Source organism: Macrobrachium rosenbergii, chromosome 3 (genome assembly GCF_040412425.1).
Source record: "Macrobrachium rosenbergii isolate ZJJX-2024 chromosome 3, ASM4041242v1, whole genome shotgun sequence".
NCBI classification, from domain to species: domain Eukaryota; kingdom Metazoa; phylum Arthropoda; class Malacostraca; order Decapoda; family Palaemonidae; genus Macrobrachium; species Macrobrachium rosenbergii.
Genome location: NC_089743.1, coordinates 35268977 through 35286476, shown reverse-complemented (window position 1 = coordinate 35286476; position 17500 = coordinate 35268977). Strand labels below are relative to the sequence as shown.

General features: G+C 35.1%; 1 protein-coding gene across 1 annotated transcript in view; it reads right to left on the bottom strand.

Moving 5' to 3' along the window:
- The window catches only part of LOC136850820 (RNA-binding protein 25-like), a 71879-nt gene that overhangs the window by 37048 nt on the left and 17331 nt on the right, over positions 1 to 17500 (bottom strand). Inside the window, exon 2 of the mRNA XM_067124843.1 lies at positions 2844 to 2968. Coding sequence (XP_066980944.1) covers positions 2844 to 2968 — 125 coding nt within the window. The remainder of the gene's footprint in view (positions 1 to 2843; positions 2969 to 17500) is intronic.

Genomic DNA, 17500 nt, shown 5'->3' with positions numbered 1-17500 from the left:
GGCTTCCTAAGAACATGGTGTTCATTTGAAAGGAGTAACAGAAGGTAATGGGAAATGTAGAAATAATAGATAAATTATTAAAAAAGTAAAATCAAATGAAATAAACAGCGAAATATAAATCATGTATTGAGATACAAGAATTGTTTTAGAGCACAACATCCTCAGGAAGACTACCACAGTCCATCGGCATGGGGATACTTTGTTAATCTAAATATAATTTTTTTAAAAGTACAAATGTCATGCAATGTTGTGCTTTTATTTGTGCATTTCCAACTTTTTTATACGTATTTTAAACTAATATTTTGTGTGTATATACACTTTGGCTTTTGTATAAGTATTTCAACTAATTTTATGTGTCTGTGTGTGCACTTTCGTCTTTTTAGTTTCCTGAAAAGAAAACTATTGTGCCGGCTCTGTCTGTCCGTCCGCACTTTACTCTGCCCGCACTTTTTTCTGTCTGCCCTCAGATCTTAAAAACTACTGAGGCTAGAGGGCCGCAAATTGGTATGTTGATCATCCGCCCTCCAATCATGGAACATACCATTTTGCAGCCCTCTACCCTAAGTAGTTTTTATTTTATTTAAGGTTAAAATTTGCCATAATCATACGTCTGCCAAAGATATAGGCCAGGCCACCACCGGGCCGTTGTTAAAGTTTCATGGACCGCGGCTCATATAGCATTATACATAGACCACTGAAAGACAGATCTATTTTTTACTTGTTTTGTGTATAACAACGATATTTTGAGGATAATGAAATCTACATTTTCATTCCCCCTCGCTGAGCTAAACAAGCTTTTAATCCTTACATTACATCTCGTCATACTAAACCTGAATGAGCGCTTTGAGAATTACGACAAAGGATGCTTTTATCTTTACATCAGCGAATAGAGCAACACACACACACACACACACACACACACATACACACAGAGTGAGTATACCGCTGTTACTGCAAGTGTCGAGAGCTTATTCGACCTTTATAACCTAATTAACAGAGCAAACAAAGCAGGTGGAAGGGAGAGGAATGTTTTCACGAGCTCAAAAAGGCTTACGATTAAACGGGTCTGGCTTTTGTTTGGGTTAATAAGGAGTGACTTTGAGTTGCTGGGTGTCGACAAAAAGTGAAAAAATTATAGATTTTTTTTTATACACAAAATCGTTCAACTGGTTTTGGTGTAATGAAAGTTGGTTTGAGTGAATTATGAGAGTCTATAAAGGAAAATGGTCTTCTGGTTACACTTTCCAATACGACGGTCATCTAGCATATAAATATCAACTGCTAGTAGCTGCTCTTTCCAATATGGAGGACATTTTAGAAGATGGTCGTCATCTGGGTTGTAAAATTCAGCGGTTCGCTCATTAAATATATGAAGCCAAATGTCCTCAGAAAGCTGCTACTTTAACAAATAATGGAGAAATAGATTCTTTTTTTATTTATACAAAATCATTCAACTGGTTTTGGTGCAATGAAAGATTTTTTAAATAAATAATGAGAATTTATAAAGGATAATGGTCTAGTAGCTATACTTTCCAATATGGCGGACATTTTAGATGTTCGTCATCTGTCTTATAAAATTCGACCTTTTTCATTAAAAGTATTTCATTGTTTTAAATATAATCTATTATGAAACCAAATTTTCTCAGAAAACTAGTTTGAGTTCTAACATGGCAGATATTCTCATTAAAAAAATTAACTAATTTAATAACAGGTAACAAAAAGAGAACAAGTAAATGGAACAAATAAATAACGATAAGTTGAAATATGAGAAAACTAAAACGGTTTAAACCAAAGAGAATATGACAGTGATGGAGTAGAGAGAGAGAGAGAGAGAGAGAGAGAGAGAGAGAGAGAGAGAGAGAGAGTGAGAAAGAAGCAATGTTGATCAAGGTAATACAAACAAAATTAACTAAAGCGGAATTTAAAAGTACTCTTTATTTGTAGAATTATTTTACTGACACCTACAGGGAGACGTTAAGAGAGAGAGAGAGAGAGAGAGAGAGAGAGAGAGGAGGAGGTCACTTTGTTCCAACACATTCACAAAGAGAGATGTAAGCAGAGAGAGAGACATAGAGGGGTGGAGAGAAATGGATGAGAGAGAGAGAGAGAGAGAGAGAGACAGACAGACAGAGACAGACAGACAGACAGACAGGCAGTCACTTTGCTATAACACATTCACAAAGAGAGAAATATTAACGGAGAGAGACAAAGAGGGGCAGAGAGCAATGGATGAGAGAGAGAGAGAAACTAAGAAGGATATTGTGTTAGGAGAGAGAGAGAGAGGGGAAAGACGGGCAGGAAATTGAATCTAGGAAGGAGAGACTGACTCAAACATAGTATAGAAATGGTCCTGTAGGATTACTATTGATAAAATAGGGGTGACACTGAGAGAGTATTTGAGAATTTGAGAAGTGTTTGAGATCCGACAAATAATGTAACATTCAGTGCGGGAGGAAGAGTGTTTTTATTGGAAGTGACTTACTGAAGGAAATGGGGGAAGGGAAACAGAGGGAGAGAGAGAGAGAGAGCAGTAAGCATTGCTCTAGCTAACCTATGGACCCTTCTCGACACAGCTGCAACAGATTCCTGCACTTTCAGAATTCCCGATCCTGAAGTGATGTTAAGCTTGGGTTTATATATATATATATATATATATATATATATATGTGTGTGTGTGTGTGTGTGTGTGTTTTAACGGCCCTGGTTCTAAGGGTCATCTTTATATCTGTGTGTGTGTGTGTGTGTGTGTGTGTGTGTGTGTGTGTGTGTGTGTGTGTTTTAACGGCCCGGGTTCTAAGGGTCATCTTTATTGAGGTGTATCTGTTTTAAGAACAGAATCAAACATCTCACTTTTCTTGAGATGCCTCTGGTAGCCGTGGCACTTCCTTGGATCAGCAGATCCCTTCTCTTTTTGTCTAAACTTCTCTCCTAAACCTATCTTTACACAAAGGCCTACTGAAATGAGACACTGGTATACAAAATATACTTTATTGACATATTTAACGAAAGTAACTCAGCAAAAGCTACGGTCATGAAATGGAGTGATTCACACCCTCTATCAAAGGAAAACATAGCTAGAGAAAATACTGTTTCACAAACAAGCATAGTCATTATTTTATGCCAAGCAATATTAGTGAATAACTCCCTTGTCATCAAGCAAAGTAATAAGGTCGTAACGACCACAATAAAAGTCATATCGTATGTAAGAGTAAAAACACCACTTCCTAAATATTCGTCCTCCAGGACGATGTTCGATTCCTGTTGGAAGAAACATTTCATTATATTAAAAACCTGGAATGAATGTACATATTCAAGATAGAAATAGAAAATGCTCAATTGTGCAAATTCACTATGTAAACATCGTTCAGTTTCACTGCTTCCAAACAGTTCCTCACTGGACGAGTCGGTAGAGTTCTCGGCTAACACTCTGCTAGGCCCGAGTTCGAGCCTCCGGCCGGCCAATGAAGAATTAGAGGAATTTATTTCTGGTGATAGAAATTCATTTCTCGCTATAATGTGGTTCGGATTCCACAATAAGCTGTAGGTCCCGTTGCTAGGTAACCAGTTGGTTCTTAGCCACGTAAAATAAGTCTAATCCCTCGGGCCAGCCCTAGGAGAGCTGCTAATCAGCTCCTCAGTGGTCTGGTTAAACTAAGGTATACTTAACTTAAACTGCTTCCAAACTGGGGGTTTTCCTTCTAAAGTGTGGAAAAGATATAAATGTCACTGTGCGTTTTTACTTATGTTCTATGGCCGTAAATAATGTATCTTAACACAATTCACCACTAACCAAATAGACCCAGATCTCTTAGTCAAATGCCCTTGCAAGAGTCTATCCCCCGGATAATATACCGTGGGTGACGCACACACACACGCACATACCCCACTGGAACCTGGCACTGCCGGCACATCAGTTCAGTGCTCTGTCATGCTGTTCCCATGTGTTCGGGCCATGAACAAATGGTTCTCTTGTATCCGACTGATCAAATTCCAATGTCAGCACAACTGCATCTGCCGTGAGGGCCCCTGACAGGTCATCACATATCTCACTGTTGTCCAACGAGAACCCAGACATATATATATATATATATATATATATATATATATATATATATATATATATATATATATATATATATATACATATATATATATATATATATGTATATATATATATATATATATATATATATATATATATATATATATATGTGTGTGTGTTTGTATGTATATATATATATAGAGAGAGAGAGAAATATCAATACACAATTACGTGTGGAACAGAAATAAATTTCTGACTCACACCAGGATTGAACCCAGATCTTTCAAATGAAAGACCAGGGCGCTGCTAACCAGACCACACAAGTCATAAAAGAAGTTGGAACCTGAGTACAACTGTACCCAAGGAATTACCTGGGCAGGCTAACTGCTTGCATACCAGCGTCTTCTCCCCAACTTCCCGACTCAGCAGTTACCCAACTGACAGAATTTCTGAGTGAATATGATAGATATATCAACACACAATTACGTGTGGAACAGAAATAAATTTCTGACTCACATCAGGATCGAACCCAGGTCTTTCAAATGAAAGACCAGAGCGCTGCCAACCAGACCACAGAAGCCATACATACTGTACATACATACATACATACATACATACATACATACATACATATATACATACATACATACATATATGTATATATATAATATATATATATGTATATATATAAGTGTGTATGTTCTCATTATAACTGTATATATATATATATATATATATATATATATATATATATATATATATATATATATATATATATATATATATATATATATATATATATATATATATATATATATATATATGTATGTATGTAACAGTCACAGGGGTGACCTTTGAAAGAAGTATGTGATGCCCTAGCAGGGCGCTTCTGCTCTAGAGGCGGTGGTGTCGGTGGCGGGGAATGTCTGACGTATGCATTTGGGATCTGACGAATGCATTTGTGCTGACATTGGAAGTTTGCTCAGTTAGATACTGAGAGCTATCTGTTCACGTTTTAAGCGCATGGAAACAATGTGTGTTCGTTCTGTCACTGAACTAATGCGCCGGAAATGTTGAGATTCCGGGGAGGTATGTGTGTGTGTATATGTGTGATCCCCCATGATATATGACGGGAGGAACATTGACTCACGGGAGGACTTTGGTTTTGGTAGGTGGTGTGTTGCCTCATGAGTGTTTAAAGACCACCACTGTGAAAATTACTTACCTAGCGGCCATAGAAAGTGAGTATCATAACTCATGAACACTTATGTATTTTTTCCAGACTTTATATAGTGGTGCAGTGAAATCCCATTGTGCCTCCCTTATGCATTTTTCTGTTTGAACATGCATGTATGTACATTCATTGCAGGTTTTAATATAATGATATATTTCTTTCTACAGGAATTCGAACATTGTCCTGGGAGGGACAAATATTTGGAAGTGGTGTTTTTTCTCTTACATATGATATGACTTTTGTTGTGGTCTTTATGACCTTATTACATTGTTTGATGACCATAGTGTTAATCACTAGTATAGCTTGACATAGAATCCTTATCCTACTTGCTTGTGATTCAGTATCCCCTCTAGTTATGTGTGAATCACTCCAATGTAGGTTTTGCTGAATCACTTTCGTTAATTTTGTCAATAAAGTCTAGTTTTCTATATCAGTGTCTCATTTCAGTTGGCCTTTGTGAAAAGATAGGTTTAGTGAGAATCTTATGACGAAGGGGAAGGGATCTGCTGACTCAAGGAAAGAGCCACGGCTACCACAGATAATCTCAAGAAAAGTGGGATGTCTAATTCTGTTCTTAAAACAGATATCCCTTAAATAAAGATGGTCCTCGAACCCGGGCTGGTAACATAAATATATATATTTTTATATATATAACACATGTTCCTTTAACATAATTCACGTAATTCCCTTCAGATAATTCGTGTATTTCCTTCAACATAATTCATGCAATTCCTTTGACATAATTCATGTCATTCCATTGATATTTTGACGTCTTTCCTCTAGTATAATTCATGCCATTCTTTTAACATAATTCGCTTCATTCCTCTGACATAATTGATGTCGTTTCTTTGATAAAATTCATGTAGTTCCCTTAACATAATATATGTAATTCTTTTAAGATATTTCATGTAATTCCTTCAACATATGTCATGCAGTTCCTTTAACATAATTCATGTCATTCTTTTAACATAATTCAGTCATTCCTCTACCATTATTCATGTAATTCCTTCTACGTTATTTATGTCATTCTTTTAATATAATTCAATCATTCCTTTAACATGATTCATGTCATTTCTTCAAGATAATTCATGTCCTTCCTTTAACATAATTCATGTTATTCCTTTGACATAATTCATGTTATTCCTTTAAGATGATTCACTAATTCCTTTAACATAATTGATGGTTTTCCTTTAACATAACTCATGGTTTTCATTTGATATAATTCATGTCATTATTTTAACATAATTCATACAACTCCTTTTATATAGTTGATATAATTCCTTTAAAATAATTCAGGTAATTTCTTTAACATAATTCACGTAATTCCTTTTCAGATAATTCATGTATTTCCTTTAACATAATCCATGTCATTCTTTTAACGCAGTTCATGTCATTCTTTTGACTTAATTCATGCAAAAAGATCCTTCAATATATCCGCCAACATCTCTCTCTCTCTCTCTCTCTCTCTCTCTCTCTCTCTCTCTCTCTCTCTCTCTCTCTCTCTCTCTCTCTGCATTAAGAAAGAATTACAAGGTATGCATGCTTGGTTTAATCCTCACGTTGCTTCTCGCGGCTTAAATCATAAACAGGGTTAATTTAACCTTTGAACTGGGAGCTTCTGAGGAAATGATTCTTTGTTTCTCCTCACTTTTCATTTTTGGTTTTTACTTATATACTTAAAAATTTAAGTTCGGAAACGAAAGTGAAAATAAGCATAAGAAAAGGGAAAATGAAAATAAAAATGTCAATCCTCTCTTCAGTGGTTTCTCCAGTGATTTTTTTTTTAAATTTTTGGTGGAGGGGGAAAATTTGACAATGGTTTATTGATTGTATAGTAACCACTGAATTGTAAGATAAATGATTTTGAATAATTATAATAAATTTCACCTACAAAAGTTCTCTCAATAAATTTTGAAAAATATTTCATTTTTATATTGCAAAAATTACTCCAGCCCCAATAAGGGTGCGTGACAAATAGTGGATAATTTTGATTATACATGCAAAAGAGTATCACTTACATATAACAAAAGCAAATGAAATGGAAAAATTAATGATACACATTTAATTTCCTAAAATTAAACATGACATAAAAAGCACTGCATACTTGTCGATGAGAAAATATGAAAATGTTTTCAGAAAAAATACAGTAGAAATCTGTAACAAAAGAAGTTAATTTATAGTGACAATACAGCACATCGAATGTAATCACGATACAGGAAACAATGTAACGAGAGTTGCACTGTAGAATACAAAGGAATTCATATCGGAAGCCCGAGGCATAATTAAAGTTGCACAATGCAGTTTACCAAATGGATTCCCAGTGTATAATTAAGAAGCATACAATGTAGTGTTGGGGAAAAAATGGCTTTCCAAAACCAAGGAAGAATTACAAGGAATCATTTTCGAAAGACTGTTTGGTCCAGGTAGATTACTTACGGTTGAAATAGAGGGAGGCAACTAGAATAAAACTCCGTAGGAGGGTAGCGCCGTCAGTGCACCTCATGCGGTACACTGTAGGCATTGCTTGAGGTTTTTTGTAGCGTGTCTTTTGGCCCCTAACTGCAACCCTTTTCGTTCCTTTTACTATACCTTCTTTCATATTCTCTTCCTTCCATCTTACTTCCAGCTTCTCCTAACAATTGATTCATAGTGCAACTGCGAGGTTTTCCACCTGTTACACCATTCAAACCTTTTACTGTCAATTTCCATTTCAGCGCCGAAAGACCTCGTGGGTCCCAGTGCTTGGCCTTTGGCCTAAATTTTAAATTCAGTTCAATTCAACTAGAATAAAAAATATTGTTTCTGTTTAAAAAACTATATAAAACGAAATGCAGTACACTAAGTGGATTCCAGTGCATAATGAAGAGACATACAACATACTGTTGGGAAAAAAAAAATGGCTTCCCAAAACCAAGGAAGAATTACAAGGAATAATTTTCGAAAGACAGCTTCGTCCACTCAGATTACTTATGGTTGAAATGGAGGGAGACAGAAAAAATTATTTGCTTAAGAGAAATATAAGAAATATTTGTGACAGTCACCCAATTGTTGGCTGAGAGAAATGTTTCGAAAGTAAATTTTTATAATGATAGTCAGCAACTAATTGGGACTGGAGTTGTTTTTGCAATATGAAAAATGAAATATTTTTCACAGATTTATTTGGAGGCCTTTGTAAATGAACTGCATTATATTTTGTCTTCAGTTCAAAATTATTTATCTCACAATTCATTGGTTACTGTACAATCAATATCTCATTGTCGAAAGGCTAAAAATATTTGAATGACGAACCATAAGCTCAATACCCATTTTCATAAATGTGATCAATAATTAACATTTTTTTTTTTTTGCGCTAATGTCTGACAATTGTTTTGTCTGTAAAACTGAAGGGAAACCTATGACTCTGACATGATAGGATGTTTTTGTACTAATGACTGATACCTCTTCTATCTGTAAAGCTGAATGAAAGACTTATGACTTTAGACATAATAAATACAGGATAAGTGATATAACATTTCGTATACAAATTACACTTACCGTGCTTTCATATCCTTCATTATATTCTTCATTGTAAAGGTCCTTGCCAGTGTTTTTTCACTACAAGTTTTCCTCAGCCTGAAACGAAACAAAACGATAAACTATCGTATTTCGTTATTTCATTATGAGGAGAGTCAGACCTCCAACCGAAATGATATTCACGAAGTCATGAGGGAGACAAGGTTTCTATTGCCTCAAAAAATCGCAGATTGAGGTACATGAATATATTTCACGTCATATAGTATTATTATTATTATTATTATTATTATTATTATTATTATTATTATTATTATTATTATTATTATTATTCATCTTCTGAATAATTCAATCTTCATACCTTGTTTACTGAGGGTGCATCAGTAATTTGGGCTGTCGACAGGACTTAGATGATACAAATACTATTTTCTATTGTCTCTCCTTTTATTATAACGTTCTGGATGCCGCGGGAGGCAAGTCTCAGGCCAAGATCTGTAGCTCTCTACTTCAAAGATACCACCACGGAATAGCAAGGAATGCTCATAAACATATACATAGTGATTTCTTAATTTATCTGTTTTTCTAAGAACTGATCTCCTCTTTCTGTATTTTCAATTACCTTCTGTTACTTCTTTCGAATGAACGCCGTATTCTTTGGAAGCTTGAATTTCAGGTCAGTGGCATCTATGGGCTTGTTCCATGTGAATAAGGTTCATCTTTTTAGTAATAATAATAATAATAATAATAATAATAATAATAATAATAATAATAGAGAAACAAATCCACAGTATGTATGGGTATGTATATTTAAAAATAAAAATAGCTAATAAAGATTTATTTTTAGATATGCGTACTCATACATAACTGTGGATTTGTTTCTCCATTTCAAGACTCATGCTACTATAAGTAATTTTTAATAATAATAATAATAATAATAATAATAATAATAATATACATCTACATGAATGCGTATATTATATATACATATACATATACAGCAAACCTCGCAGGGCATACATTTCACGCATAAAATGAAATATGAAAACGACAGCGCCTAATCCTTCCTCTTTCGCAGCAAAGCATCACAGCCAGATCCTACGAAACAAAGAAGAACCATTTTCCCCATTTGTATACAAGAATAACGTTTATTTGGCCTACAAATTAACGCTTTTTTTTTTTTAGTTTTCTGTAAAAGAAAGCTACTGTACCGGCTTTGTCTGTCTGTCCGCACTTTTTTCTTTCCGCATTTTTTCTGTCCACCCTCAGACCTAAAACTTCTAAGGTTAGAGGGCTGCAAATTGGTATGTTGGTCATCTACCCTCCAATCGTCAAACATACCAAATTGTAGCCCTCTAGCCTCCTCAGTAGTTTTTATTTTCTTTAAGGTTAAAGTTAACCATAATCGTGCTTCTGGTAACAATATAAGATAGGCCACCACCGTCCCGTGGTTAAAGTTTCATGGGCAGCGGCTCATACAGCATTACACTATTTTCGGTGGCCTTGATTATACGTTGTACAGAAAACTCAAGTTGCGCCGAAGCAACTTCGGCGCGTTTTTTACTTTTTTTTTTTTTTATAAAATAACAGGAGGGATTGAATCGAGACATTCTATTACTTGTCCTGACGCCCGAGTTGGGCATTTCATTCTCTCTCGTCTTTTGTTTGTCAGAGAAACAGTTATTACCGGCCTTTTGTTTGCTGTTTGTTACAAACACCTATTGTTCATGTTTTGGACGGGGCGATGAAACTAGGGGGGCACCAGAGACTTCCAAGGGGGCCTCAAGCAGGGCTGCCAGATGGTGCCTATTATTTTTTTTTATTTGTGAGGTTAATTTCAAAATTGCAAAAAACATTACCACTGCTTCCATGTTTTCTAGTTATTATCTCAAAACGTGTCAAAAATTTAAAGTTGAGTTTATAGTTGGCAAAAATTTCAGGGGGAGGGGGCGTGGAATCTATACATAATGCAGAGGGGGCCCAAGGCAAAAAGTTTAAGAACCACTGCTCAAGACTCTTTGGTTGAGATTGAAACTGACGGACTGTTTTTGTCTGTACTATAGTTTATTCCATCAAATATCGGGCTTTTAATTCTGTTGTCATTCTGTCAGATATCTTTTTCTCTTTCTTTCTTTCTTAATGAACGCCATGTTCTTTGGATGCTTCAGTTTCAGCGGCTATTTTTTCACTATTTCCTTCGTGACTGTAACTTTGTTCATATATATATGTATATATATATATATATATATATATATATATATATATATATATATATATATATATATATATATATATATATATATATATATATATATCATGATATTGCCTTGTAATATGTATATCATCCCATGATTTTTGATATATTTACTGTTGTAGTTATCATGTGTTCTGTGTAATGGTAATAATTGTTGAAGTATTGTATGTAGTGTAATGTCAGACCTCAAAAGAGTTAGTGATTTAGATAACTTTACAGCGTAATTTAGAATTAACAATAGTTTTAATAGTAACGTAGTATATCAGCAACACGTGTGTGTGGTAGCGAAGGCCTGTTTTGCTTCGAGTTTCATCACAAAAGATAACTCTTGACAGGTGAGAGATAACAATAGCTGCTCCATTCTGGAAACCAACTCAGGATTTTCATTTTGTTTTTAAAACATGCCAGTCATAATTAGCCAGCTGCAGTCTGTTTTGATCATGTTAAGATTTCTATAAAAGCTTTGTCCCAATCGAGGAGAAGGCGAATAATTTCACAATGTTTCATGTATTGTCCTGATTGCATTCAAAACATTTTGCTCAAGGAGTGACTTCATCTTCCTCTTCTAGAATTTTTTTACCTCTTAATAATGACACCACATGATTGTTTCAGCTCCCAAAAAACTCTTCTTAATAATATCTCTCTCTTCAAAAGAGGGAAATTATTAGCGTAAAATATTTGTGTGGTCACTGGTGTTAATCTTATTTTGAGATCTAAATGCAAGAAAAGTGTGCGACGGCGCCTAACAAAAAAGTGTGTTTAGTGAATCTCAAGCAGCTGCATTTCAGGTGATTTTGTAAAAGTTTTCACAAACTTGTGTAAGGTAAAGTGAATTTTAGGTATGTTGAGGAATTTTTGCCTTAGTGAAATTATTTTGGTAAATATTTTGTGTATTTTTGTGTGTTCTTGTGTTTGCAGTCTCTTAATTTTTCACATTTTATATATTGGTGATTTAACATTTATTTACTTAGCAATTTAAGTATTTCTTAATAATTTAACATTGCATACTTGATTTAATTTTCATTTACTAAGATTGTCTTTTCAAATCTTGAATAATTCTTAATAGTTTAAATTTTGCTTGATTGATTTAATTTCTTGATAAATTAAAGTTTTTGTGATTTAGTTTTGTTTAATAATTTAATTCAAGAATTAATTAAATTTTGTGTTGTTTTCAAGTAATAGTAAATTTTTCAGATTGTGAATTCTAATTATAAATTTTGAATTTAAAAATAAATTTTTGTATTTAATGTTTTTAAAACAGTGTTTCATTTTTTGACCACCAGTGAATAAGATTAATTGTGTGCATAAGGCCAAGTGATAAACATTTTTTGTTCCTTTAGTTTTGCTGAAGTGAATTAAGATCAGGGAAACAGTTAAAAGTTATTTGATGGAGTGATGCCCTTTTGCTCTAGTATATTTCTTGTTTAACTGATGATGCCTCATACTTGTTTTGATAAACTTAGTTTGATTTTTTTGCGTGATTAATAAGCTTTTTAAGGGACCACTGTTACCTTTAGAGTACTCAGTCGTAATTTTTATTGTTATGAGAGTTCAGGTGTCTGGCTGAAGTGAGGTAAATTTTTGAGTTCTGTGATTAGTTGTGTAATAACCAGGTACTTGGTACACATCGTGACAATATATATATATATATATATATATATATGTATATATATATATATATATATATATATATATATAGATAGATAGATAGATAGATAGATAGATAGATAGATAGATAGATAGATAGATAGATAGATAGATATGTTTGTTCCATATGAGAAAGATTTATTTTCTGAGTAATAATAATAGTATTAATAATAATAATAATAATAATAATAAATGGTGTAGTACTTGCATGGAATGGCATGGAATATGAGATTTAGGCCAAAGACCAGGCGCCGGGACCTATGAGGTCATCCAGCGCTGAAAGGAAAATTGAGAGTAGGTAGGTTTGAAAGGTGTAACAGGTGCAAAACCTCTCAGCTGCACTATGAAACAATTGTTAGGAGATGGTGGAAAGTAAGATGGAAGAAAGAGAATATGAAATGAGGTACAGTAAATTGGGGTTTAATGCTTGCAAGCATATAACTGCAAACTACTCAGCCATATAACTCACTTCTCGAGTAATTTGTGACAAAACAACCTGCTTCCTTTTGGACAGAATGAAGATGTACAGGTAGGTAAAAGTGATCAAGTAAACAAGTAAAAAATGCGACGGAGTTTCTCCAGCGTAGTTTTCTGTACAGCGTATAATCAAGGCCACCGAAAATAGATCTATCTTTCGATAGTCTTGGTATAATGCTGTATGAGCCGCTGCCCATGAAACTTTAACCACGGCCCGGTGGTGGCCTATCCTATATTGTTGCCAGATGCACGATTATGGCTAACTTTAACCTTAAATAAAATAAAAACTACTGAGGCTAGAGGGCTGCAATTTGGTATGTTTGATGATTGGAGGGTGGATGATCAGTATGCAAACTTGCAGCCCTCTAGCCTCAGTAGCTTTTAAGATCTGAGGGCGGACAAAAACAGTGCGGACAGAAAAAATTGCGGACGGACAGACAAAGCCGGTGTAATAGTTTTCTTTTACAGAAAACTAACTAGTGAAGGAACGAGTCAGAATATTTTCAGATGGTGCAGACATGTGGAGAGAACGGAGGCTGCTAGGATGGTGAATGAGTGTATAATCCTGATGCTAGAAGGCAGAAGGAGATAAAGACTCTAAAAGCACTGGATAGATGGAGTAACAGAGGTATAAAAGAAAGGGTCTTATTATCCAGAAGTTGAGATTGTGTACAAGATTTGCCAATTTAATAAAAAAAAAAAATGACAATCCAAGTAATAACATTTGCTAAAGATATTACCAGAATGTTTAGGTTTGATTTCATCATATGGTAAAGATCGTTTCAACATTTTAAAACGTTCAGAAACCGGAATGAAACAGAGTTCTCTTATTATTGCATTAAAGAAAAATGCCAGTTTTCAAACCACTCATTTTAAGACATTCTTACAACATTTCCAACCGCATTTAGTTTTGCTTCGTAATGACGACATAAAATCTTTGATACGGACGAGAATTATGGACAGATAACTATAAATTGTGCAAGAATGTTCAGGTTTGACTTTATAACATGTTAAAGATCACTTAAATACTTTAACACATGTCAGAACCTTGAAGCAAAGACGAGTTCTTTTACTGTTGCAACAAAGAAAATTGCCAGTTTTCAAACCAGGGATTCTAAAATTTCCAAACGCTTTCAGTTTTGTTTCAGCGTGTCGGAATAAAACCTTGTTACGAAGTGGAAATCTGAACAGATATAACTCCTGGCCAAATAGCTGTTTTCATTCCTTGAATGTTCCATTTACATTCCACCGGGAATCTCTCTGCCTAAGAGCAGCAGCTCGCCCTCTTTTAAAGAGTGGCCCGTCAGATTCCAGCGAATTGAGCAAAGAGCATTAGCGCCATTTCAGAGGCTTGGCAAAGGGTTTTCCTCTCTCGTTTACAGGCTAGAATTTTTGGGGGGCCTGAAAAAAAAATAGAAATCAGAAGCCTTTGTTCCCTGATGAGGCAGCTGTTTGAAGGGTGGGATCGTCGGCGTTGAATCTGGGAAAATGCAACAATGCTTTCCTCTTGACTTGACGTGAGTTGGGAAGAAAAGAGAGAGAGAAGTAGAGAGAAAGCGAGAGAGAGAGAGAGAGAGAAAGGTTGGGGGCGTTGGGAAGGGGGAATAGAAGAAAGAAGGGAAAATTTTAGCAAGTTTCTACCAGGATCGATGATGCAATTAGAGAGAGACTGTCCGGTTTAATTCCATTTGCATATGAGCATCACGTGTTTTGGTAATTTCAAGCATGTATGTATATGTATATATATATATATATATATATATATATATATATATATATATATATATATATATATATATATATATATATATATATATATATATATAATGTATATATATGCTTGAAATTACCACAACGCTCGATGCTTATATACAAATGGAAGTAAAACCGGTCAGTCTCTCTTTAATTGCATCATCTATCCTGGTAGAAAACTTGCTAAAATTTTTCCTTCTTCCTTCTATTCCCCCTCCCCCACCCTCTCTCTCTCTCTCTCTCTCTCTCTCTCTCTCTCTCTCTCTCTCTCTCTCTCGTCAAGTCAAGAGGAAAGCACTGTTGCATTTTCCCAGATTCAACGCCGACGATCCCAGCTTTTAGACAGCCACCTCATCAGAGAACAAAGGCTTCTGATTTAATTTTTTTTCAGTCCCCAAAAAAACCATCTGTAAATGAGAGAGAGAGGAAAACCCTTCGCCAAGCCTCTGAAATGGCGCTAATGCATTTTGCCCCCGTTCGCTGGAATCTGACGAGCCACTCTTTTAAAAGAGGGTGAGCTGCTGCTCTTAGGCAGAGAGATTCCCGGTGGAATGTAAATGGAACATTCAAGGAATGAAAACAGCTATTTGGCCAGGAGTTATATCTGTTCAGGTTTCCACTTCGTAACAAGGTTTTATTCCGACACGTTGAAACAAAACTGAAAGCGTTTGGAAATATTAGAATCCCTGGTTTGAAAACTGCTTATTTTCTTTATTGCAATGTTAAAAGAACTCGATTTTCTTCAAGGTTCTGACAAATATCAAAATATTTAAATAACCTTTATAAAGTCAAACCTGAACATTCTTGCACAGTTTATAGTTATCTGTTCATAATTGTCCTCCACATCAAGATTTTTATGTCTTCATAATGAAGCAAAACTGAATGCGTCTGGAAATTTATGTGCTGTAGAATGCCTTGTTTGAAAACTAATATGTAAGTAAAAATCCTTATCCAATTTGCTATTGAAATATTAAGAGAACTCGACTTTCAAGTTCTGACGAGTGTTAAATGTTTTAAATTCTTGTTTAAAATTTTAAATTCTTATATAACTAGAACAATAACTAGGTCAAGCCGAAACGTTCTTGTACAATTTTTTGTTATCTGTTCAGCTTTCCTCTTCGTATCAAGATTTTATGTCAACACTCTGAAGCAAAACTGAATGTTATAGGAAAATTTGTAAGTGTTTTAGGATTTTTGGTTTAAAAACACAATTTCATTATTGCAATAGTAAAAGAACTCCACCTTCTAACGAGTTCTGACGTGTGTTAAAAGGTTGAAATGTTCTTTATCATGTCTTGAATTAACACAGCCTCTTGAATCATCTGTCTTAGATTAACACAGCCTCGTGGATCAGCAGTCTTGGATTAACACAGCCTCTTGAATCAGCTGTCTTGGATTAATACAGCCTCTTGAATCAGCCGTCGTGGATTAACACAACCTCTTGGATCAGCTGTCTTGTATTAATACAGCCTTTTGGATCAACTGTCTTGGATTAAAACAACATCTTGTATCAGATTTCTTGGATTAGCAGAGCCTCTTGAATCAACTGTCTTGGATTAACACAGCCTCTTAAATCAGCTGCCTTGGGTTAAAACAGCCTCTTGGATCAGCTTTCTTGGATTAAACCTCTTAAATCAGCTGTCTTGGTTTAGCACAGCCTCCTGGATCAGCTGTCTTAGATTAACACAGGTTATTGGATCAGCTGTCTTGGATTAATACAGCCTCTTGAATCAGCTGTCTTGGATTAACACAGCCTCTTGACTTCGATGTCTTGGATTAACACAGCCCCTTGAATCAGCTGTCGTGGTTAACACAACCTCTTGGATCAACTGTCTTGGATTGACACAGCCTTTTGGATCAACCGTTTATGACTAACACAGCCTCTTGGATCAGCTGTCTTGGATTAACACAGCCCCTTGAATCAGCTGTCTTGGATTAACACAGACTTGTATCAACCATCTTGGATTAATGCAGCCTCTTGGATCAACTGTTGTGGAGTAAAACAGCTTCTTGAATCAGCTGTCGGGGATTAACACAACCTCTTGGATCAACTGTCTTGGATTACCACAGTCTCTTGGATCAACTGTCTTGGATTAATACAGCCTCTTGAATCAGCTGTCGTGGATTATTACAACCTCTTGGATCAACACTCTTAGATTAACACAGCCTCTTGAATCAGCTGTCTTGGATTAACACAGGCATTGAATTAACCAAGGAGAGGCTAAGTGCTTTAACAAGAAAATTCATATTGAAATAGAAATAAACATGTTACATGGCCTATTGGAGAGAGAGAGAGAGAGAGAGAGAGAGAGAGAGAGAGAGAGAGAGCTATCGTCACTCAAAAACAAAAGCTACAGCAGGCTTTTACCAAATTATGTTACTCATGCTGCAATGCAATTTGCAAGGTTAATCTTATTGAAAGGGCGCTCCAGAATACAAAGTGAATTAACGCATGCAATTTGGTTGCTTTGTTGAATTTTATAGGAAGTAAATGTTATAGAAAGTGACTGTATCTTCCTCTAAAACATTATTCCGTGCAATTTAATCATTATAGAGAAGGGAAATGTAATGTTTAAAAACGATAAGG